This window comes from Octopus bimaculoides, chromosome 20, assembly GCF_001194135.2.
Source record: "Octopus bimaculoides isolate UCB-OBI-ISO-001 chromosome 20, ASM119413v2, whole genome shotgun sequence".
NCBI lineage: Eukaryota > Metazoa > Mollusca > Cephalopoda > Octopoda > Octopodidae > Octopus > Octopus bimaculoides.
Genome location: NC_069000.1, coordinates 21,506,931 through 21,516,075, shown reverse-complemented (window position 1 = coordinate 21,516,075; position 9,145 = coordinate 21,506,931). Strand labels below are relative to the sequence as shown.

At 37.7% G+C, this 9,145-nt stretch overlaps 1 protein-coding gene across 5 annotated transcripts in view; it reads left to right on the top strand.

The window, feature by feature from the left end:
* Window positions 1-1,029: 1,029 nt before the first annotated feature.
* The window catches only part of LOC106874761 (serine/threonine-protein kinase Chk1), a 31,797-nt gene continuing 23,681 nt past the window's right edge, over window positions 1,030-9,145 (top strand). The window contains exons 1-2 of one of the 5 annotated variants that reach the window (XM_052975034.1): window positions 1,030-1,252; window positions 8,389-8,457. In XM_052975034.1, the coding sequence (XP_052830994.1) occupies window positions 1,203-1,252; window positions 8,389-8,457 (119 nt within the window). In that variant the 5' untranslated portion in view covers window positions 1,030-1,202. Of the gene's footprint in view, window positions 1,253-1,290; window positions 1,311-1,740; window positions 2,092-3,078; window positions 3,180-3,533; window positions 3,686-8,388; window positions 8,458-9,145 lie in introns of those variants that run through there. The other 4 variants (XM_014922619.2, XM_014922613.2, XM_052975035.1 and 1 more) reach the window with 4 other exon arrangements.

Genomic DNA, 9,145 nt, shown 5'->3' with positions numbered 1-9,145 from the left:
TTTTTTCTCACACACACACTTGTGCACTCATACATTTTCTTTCCTTTCAGGGAAAACAAACTCTCAGACTTTTACATCGCGTGATTCCAGTTTCCTGGACAGTTGTCATCACGGTTGTTTTGTCATTGTCATTTCATTTATACATTGCATGTTCTGTGTTTTTTCTCACACACATACTTGTGCACTCATACATTTTCTTTCCTTTCAGGTTAAACAAACTCTCAGACTTTTACATCGCGTGATTCTAGTTTCCTGGACAGTTGTCATCACGGTTGTTTTGTCATTGTCATTTCATTTATACGTTGCATGCATGTATTTCACAAGTGTACATTTCATTTCTTTGAATTTTCTTTGTGTGTGTTTGTACCACATCTTGTGGGTGGTTTTTCAGTGGCCATCCTGCCTCAGGCGTTCTAACAGATTTTATTTATCGTGCGTTTCCGCTCTGGCGAGGGAGCTCTGTAGTAACGCCTGCGCATGTGTAGTCTTACGCATGCGTAGAATTAATAAAGCAAGCGTTTCCCGCTCAATTCATTCTCTTTCACGCTGGCCAGCGATTGAGCAAGGACGTGTGTTTTAAAGCTGTCTCTACATCTTTCGGTCTTATACTCGACAGCTCGTTATTCTCACCTCTAAAGATGTATAACTAAAGATTTGTATGTTTTACCAAGTAAATAAATGTTGTTTGAGTTGTTTAGTCTGGAGTTCAGCGTTCCGTCAATTTCTTCAATTTTATAGTAGAAAGTCAGGTATACAATCTAAATATGTATAACCCACTTTCTACTAAACCCATAACTGGTGTAGGTAACTAAATGGAGATAGATAAAGTGCACAGAGTGGCTCGAGGAAGGATTGGTGAGACAGTCTGCACACCCAGAGAAACAGAAGCTGATGTCGAGTTTCCATTTCTTGTTTGTCTGTTTCACTGGATCATCTGTGGGGTCTGCAGAATGAAATCAATGACGTAGCGTAGGGTGTGCGATGTGCACAGAGCAGCCACTTTACAAACAGTTGTTTCCCTGTAGTCATAGGTATGCTACGTCTAAGGAAGGGTTCTACCAAAACCTATGCTACACCATCGAGTGAAATATATGTCACACATACACTAGATTATCATTGAGTTGGCATTTGTGGAATAGACATCGGTGCTTGAAGCATAACCTAAATGCTGGTGCCTCGTATGACACAAATGAAGTGCTACTATGAGAACAGGAATCATCAACAGTTTTAAAGGAACAAGTCATAAAAGAAAGTTTGTATTATATAACTATCATTTGACAGGTACCAATATTCTATCAGACTTGCGCAAGGTAAATTATTAAATAGAGATATTGATGATAACGAAAGAATACTTATAAACAAATATGAAGCCTGTATAATTATGATAGTTTTCCTGATTATTCATGTTAGTATAGTATTAAGTATAGATAAATATATCTAACAGGAATAACCTTTAATATCTATGAAGAGTATCTATTGGAAAAAAAAAAATTCTCAGCTAAACCTCTCTCGAAGCACTCACTACTGTCTTTAAAAAGGGCGCATTAGACACTGTATTCTGGATATACAAGAGGGGTTGGTCATGAGTGGATCGTCTTTGATTATAGCTATACTCAATCATTGTTGATTTGAGACTAAACAACGGATGTATTTCCACTAAGTCTTTCAAACTTTCTGAAATCACTCGTCTGTAAATAAAAATAGCGGACAGGCTAATTGCCAATCCCATTACCGAAAGAAAAAAAAAAGCACACAGATTAAGGAAACAAGGACAACACAATGAATGAACCGGAATTATATATTCCCTCGTTCAGTTCTAGCGCTCTCCTGTCAGACACCACCACGTGTTGGTCGGGTAGATTCCTATGTAACTGATGACTGTTTCTTGTTCTAACAAAACTTTCATTTTCTTCCTTAGCATTAATTTCTTTTACTCATCTCATTGGAATCGCTTGTTAGTGTGTGATCTCGTACTAAAGGGTTGTTTGTAAACGCATGACTTTATTTACAAATTGTTTTCAAGTCTACCACCTGCAGGAACCGACAGGACCTTTAAACAACCAAGTGTTATGATATATTTTCAATCAGCAGGTATGCGAACGATTTTCTCTGGCTGTTTTCCTGCTCTTGAAACCCTTTTCTACCAATAATTGGAATAGCTCAATTTACGCCTCTAAATATCCACTTGCTATCTTAAGCTTTCTCTGCTCAACACGTTTTTTCCCCTTGTTCTTCATCCACAAAGTGTTCTTTATAATGTATAAGAAAATAGGCCAGCCGGCTGACAAGTTTATTGAAATGTTTAATTTTAGAATGATGAAACTATTTGCATTACTACTGAGTTGTTTTGCAAACAATATTTGGATAAATTTACTGCATGCTTTTTTGTTTAAGTTTGCTATCTTGGCATTTAGAGACTAAACTAATATACCAAGGTCTCTGGAATATAACGATTGTAGCGTGATTACTTCTTGTTTTGATATTTTTCTTTTTACGAAATATATTATTAGGGATTTGTTATGCACAAATCTCTCTTGAAGACTATGAATATTCTATTTAGCAAAATAAATAGCAAGTAAAAAAAGTTTTTAAAAAAATCAAATTAAAGTAAGGATGAAAACTTCGTAACTCATAAAAGTAATTTTGGGGACATTGTAACTGCCTTTAATGTAGCCGAAGTCCGATGTAATAGAGAAATCGAAATATTTTGTATGTGCTGGTAAAAATTGTAAGAAATAACATGTCTTAATTTGTTAAAAATCATCACAAAATTTATTATTTACAACGTTGTCATTATCTCCGTCTTCTGAGTTAGAAACTTACTGTTTACATATTTCATCTTTCTAGTAACCTTGTTATGTTTACCTACAAAGTTTTAGATTCTTTATCTTTGAATGGTTAAATAGGTCACTAAATACAAAATATTTCGATTTCTCTTTTACATCGGACTTGTGCTGCATTACAGGAAGTTACAAGCCCCCCCCCCCCAAATTACTTTTATGAGATAAGTTTTCATCCTTGCTTTAATTGGAATGTTATTTAAATGAAATGCAATGAAAATATAAATAAACTTCTCCCTACTTTTTCCCCATCGAGGCTAAGACAACGAACGAAAGAAGTTGACTAGATGATTCAAAACTATTTTTACAACTCGTGATGTTTATAGGTTTTATAAATAGGTAAGATGACCAAGAAAGAATGAAGGAATAGAAAAAAAGTGGTTAAAATCTTATTTTAGTTGTGTAATATCTTTAGTATCACTTCAAGTTCTTTTTCTGTTTTTCTTTTGTCACTGTCAGAAGATCAGCATGTTTTCTTCGTACATGAAAACAGCATATAGTGCCAGACTTATATCGAAACCTTCATTCACACACACACATACACAACAATATATATATATCGTTTTGTATTTATTTTGCAAAATTCTTGATGTGAATTCGTGTGTTGAAACAAATCTTGTGTCTAGGGTAGGTCATTTAACCGATTCACAAAAAATAAACAAGTGGTATTGAATTACTATTTGTGTTTATTGTTATTGGCATAATGACCCTCTCTTGACAATACATATATTCACTTGCTATCTTATGGATTGACCCAAGGCTAAAGAACTTCACAATTGTTGAATAATGAATGATGTCTGAAGTTCTGCCCGTGACAGCAAGAATGAAAAACAAAAACCTGAACGGTGACAATAAAGATTTTTTTTATTGCGAAAATATATTTTGGGTAACGAATGAAAAAAGAATTGCCAAATTGTTATGAAAATATGTTTATTAATAACACTGTTGTGCACTAATTTTCGGTGCTTATTTATTATATCCGGGACCCGCAACTATAAGTTTTGTTTTTTTATTATTGTAGATTATTATTTTTCAGTAGAGTTAATCAGAGGAGGGAAACATCCTGTGGTGACTCTTACAGAATTCTCCTATACTTGTGAAACTGATTCATGTAGCCATTGTCCAACCTGAACATTTATTATTAAGTGAAAACGGTAAATCAATAACTGAATTATACTATATAAACAACATGAAAAGAAGTTCATGAATCGGTATAGGAAAAGAAATTTCGAAATAATGACTACCACTAAGTTAAATAAATTTTAAAGGCTAAATAAATAATAACGACTTCAATAATTTCATCCTCAAATTCAAGTTGACAAAAAGTTTAATCGTATTATCTGTCTGTCTATTTGAGGGAAGATTCGGCTGCTATTTTTAGCAGCTCAAAGTAGAAGCTTACACTGCAATGGTAATGATGTTCAAGCAATTTTTTTTGGCAGAGGTAAAGAATACGCACACCACCCGTTTTCGGTGTAACAAAAATTCCTAATCTTAAACCCTAACCCTAAACACCGGGTGTGCGTATTTAATTTCGCCTTTATTTTTTTTAAGTCTCTTCATTCATATCACTCACATCAGTAAGGAATGATCATACAATCTCATGCTAAATCAATATATCGACATAGTTATTTTAGTGACTAGAACAGTAGTCTACTATAGGACATTTAGTGTAAGTTTTTAATTTATTCATGATTTTTTTCGCTTCATACAGACGGAAGTGTGATTCCTCCTCCTCTTTTGTTAAGTATAAAACAATGAATAAAACAATTTATGTAGGAACAGTTAAATTACATCGGAAGCATATAAGCAGTGTTAACTTTGGATAATCGATGCCATATGTGTTCTGTTAGCGGTCCAATCACCACTTCGACACCTATTATAAATACAGCATAGTTTTGTTTTGCTGAAGGTGTCGAATAAAGGGCGAAACATGTTCAAGTTGTTACTCGATTTTGTTAGAATAATTAAAATACTATTAGTAATTGATGTTTTAAATGTTAATATTTTTTGCTTCACTACATAAGTATTTTTTCTTCCTAACGACATTAAACATTTTATCTTTTACTTGTATCAGTAATTAGACTGCGGCCTTACTGGGGCACCGCCTTGAGAAATTTTTAGTCGAACAGATCGACCTCATGAACTATTTTTTAAAGCTCTGTACTTATTCTATCTATCGGTCTCGTTTGCCGAACCTCTGAGTTACGGGGACGTAAACAAACCAACACCGGGTGTCAAGCGGTGGCGGGGGACAAACACACACACACATACGACCAGTTTCTTTCAGTTTCCGCTTACCAAATCTAATTTCAAAGCTTTGGTCGACCCGGAGCTGTAGTAGAAGACACTTGTCCAAGGTGCCACGCAATGAGACTGAACCCAGAACCATGTGGTTAGGAAATGCGGATGGCATCCAGAGAAATTTCTCTGAATAAATTTATCATCTAAAACCTTAACCCTTTAGCATTCAGGTCAAATGTAATGCTTGTTTTTCCACTTTGTTTTGAATTAATAATGCATTATCTCATAACTTCAAGATTCTGATGATGTGATTGTGTATTTTTAGGACATTATATGGTAGGTGTGAGAAACCAGATCTGGCTAGTTTGAGCTCCTCTATGCTGATGACTTTACTCTCATAGCTGAATCACTACCAGAACTAGAGAAGAAATTTCAGGTGTGGAAGCAAGGTTTAGAATCGAAGGGCTTTAGAGTCAACGTTGGAAAAACCAAAGTCCTAGTAAGAGGAAGGCAAACAAGTCACAGACCCCTTCAGGTAGATGGCCATGCTCGATCTGTCGAAAAGTTGTAGGTAGAAACTCCATAAGATGTACCCAGTGTAAGCTATGGACGCATAAGAGGTGCAGCAACATCAAAGGAAAGTTAACTGGGATGATAGTTTTTGTGTGTGGCAGATGCACCGGGGCAATAAACACCTAAGATGTTCATAAAACAGATTCCATCACATGCCAGGGGAAGAAACTAGAAGTAGTTGATAGCTTCTACTACCTAAGTGACCAAGTCTGTAGTGGGGGTGGATGCTCTGAGAGCGTTGCCACTAGAATAAGAATAGCCTGGGCAAAGTTCAGAAAGCTCCTACCTCTGCTGGTGACAAAAGGCCTCTTGCTCAGAGTGAAAGGTAGATTGTATGATGCATGTGTGCGAACTTCCATGCTACATGGCAGTGAAACATGGGACATGACTGTTGAGGACATACGTAGGCTTGAAAGAAATGAAGCTAGTATGATCTGCTGGATGTGTAATGTCAGTGTGCACATAAAAACAGAGTAAGCGCCCTGAGACAAATGTTGGACATAAGAAGCATCAGATGTGGTGTGCGAGAGAGACAACTGTGTTGGTATGGTCATGTACTGCATATGGATGAGGAGAGCTGTGTGAAGAAGTATCACTCCCTAACAGTGGAAGGAACCCGTGGAAGACATGGGATGAGGTGGTGAAGCACGACCTTTGAATGTTGGGCCTCACAGAGGCAAAGACAAGAGACCAAGGCCTCTGGCAGTATGCTGTGATTGAGAAGACCTGGCAAGTAAAGTGAGATCACAGCCATGGCCTATACCAGTGTCACATAACCAGCCCATTTAAAAAGTACCTTTGAATTGTTGGGCAACACGTTGTGCTTGAGGAGACCTATTGAGTCAAGTAAAATCACAATCAGAATCTCAATCAAATCGAGATCAAAATGGAAATTGTAGTTGTGGCTGATGCTAGTGCCGCCTGACTGGATCTCATGCTGGTGGCACGCAATAAGCACTATTCATGCGTCGGTCTATGCCAGTGCCGCTTGACTGGCTTCCTGTACCAGTGGCACGTAAAAAGCACTATCCAAATGTGGTTGATGCCAGCTCCCCTGCCTCGACTGGTTCCTGTGCTGGTGACATGTAAAAAGCACCATCCTTGTGTGGCCAATGCCAGTGCCATCTGACTGGCTCCCATCCTTGTGTGGCCAATGCCAGTGCCATCTGACTGGCTCCCATGCCGGTGGTACGAAAAAAGCACCCACTACACTTTTGGAGTGGTTGGCATTAAGAAGGGCATTCAGCTGTAGAAACCTTGTCAGATCAGATTGGAGCCTGGTGCAGTCCCCTGGCTTGCCAGTCCCCCATCAAACCATCCAACTCATGCCAGCATTGAAAACGGATGTTGAACAATGATGATGATGATTATTTCTCAAAGCAAATAAAATTTACATCTACAAGAATATCCACTAGGTTTGCCACATGTTAAAACAGTGAGAGGAAAAAACAACATTCCCAATACAACAATTTCATGCTAAGTTTGGGCTCTAGCAGTCTTGTTTATCTCAATTTAGTGCATTTTTTGTAGAAATATGTTTACTTAGTAATTAGTTCATTCATTTCCTGAAATCCTGGCTCAAACTTGATATTTGAAGCCTTGGATCTGTGTTCCATTTGATCTTTCACCGCACATGAATACATCAGTTTGGCAAGTAAGGTGAGTATACCACCCTCTTAAGTGACTTTGCGCTTTTTCACCACATCGTGGCCAGAATTATTCATAACTATATAAAATTCATAAGAAATTTTTTTTCCTATGATATAAAATATCAAAGAAAATATGTCCTTTTCTAAGTGGAAATTAACAATTGAATTTTAACTTTTATACTTCATGACCAACATCTGACCTACTCCCATCGATTTTTATATAAAAATAAAGTGAAAAGCTTCCTCCTCATGACAGTATGATTTTAAACACAACTTCAGTTATGGCACTTGAGCACATTGAACTACAGGGTGTCCACAAAGTCTGGGTACATGGGGATTAACACATACTTTAAGAAAGTATTATTTCTTATATTTAATTGTTTATGATATGATTTTATTTACTCCACATACCCAGACTTTGTGGACACCCTGTAGAATGAGGGCTACTGTTCAGTAGTCCAAAAAACATGGGACAAACGTTGTAAATGTGTAGAAATATCAGGGTGTTTGAAGGATCCTGGTATGATTTGTTACTGTCAGATTTTAAAACTATGTGAGAAGAAGGTTCACATCCAGAACTTTCAAATGATATATAATTTTCCTCAGAAAATATTTATTTTGACATGAAATGAAGCAAAAAGTGTTTCTGTGTGTTCAAACTGTGCTTTTCTCCATTGTATGGCGTTCTATGTGGAGGTGCAATGGCCCAGTGGCTAGAGCAGCAGACTCTCGGTCGGAGGATCGTAGTTTCGATTCCCAGACCAGGCGTTGTGTGTGTTTATTGAGCGAAAACACCTTAAGCTCCACGAGGCTCTGGCAGGGGGTGGTGGCGACCCCTGTTGTATTCTTTCGCCCCAACTTTCTCTCACTCTTTCTTCCTGTTTCTTGAGTAACACTGCGATGGGACTGGCGTCCCATCCAGCTGGGGGGAACACATACGCCATAAAAACCAGGAAACCAAGCCCATGAACCTGGCTTGGCTTGAAAAGGGTGAAAAGAAAAAAAGATGGCATTCTATAGTGATACCTAATATAATTAGTTTGTTTTATTTCTAATTTTTTGTTCTTTATTCTTCTTACCAGGAAAATGGTATCCTCTTTTATTGAAGGCTGGGATTTAGTACAGACTCTTGGAGAAGGTGCTTATGGAGAGTAAGTATTCTTGTAATTGACCATTATCATTGTCTGTTATTTCGATCTTAATAGAATCAGGATGGTGAAGTATGGATGTATAAGTTTCATCATCTTCATCGTTTTATGTCTGCTTTCCAGGAAGTTAGAGTGAGAGAGAAGTGTTCAGAACAGAACAGGTTTCTTGTTGTAGGGGAGCTGTACAGCTATTCACATTTAGATGGGAGGGTGAAAGTGGTGAGATGCTCTGTTGAAGATCTCTTACACAGAATAGACTTGTTATTGAAATCTCAAAAGAAAGTATCAGTTATAACCCAGTCTATACAGATCTGTTTTATGCTGGGGTTTTTTAATCGAGGTCGTTAGAGTAAGTGACAGAGTACTTAAGATCAGACTAGTGCTTCATCATAGATTAGCTACTGTCATCTCAGCCTATGCACCTCGACCGGGGCTACCAGATGGTCTGAAAGACCAATTCTATGACACCCTCTTGCAAACTACCTCGTCGACGAGTGACAGGGACCTTCTCTTTGTGGCTGGAGACTTCAACGGTCATGTAGGACGTCGTGCTGGAGGCTTCCATGGCATACATGGAGGCTATGGCTTCGGTTCCCGCAACGAGGAGGTAACCAGACTGCTGGAGTTCTGTGATACAACCGATCTTATGGTCTGCAATACCAACTTCAGGAAACCTGCCAGTCACCTAGTC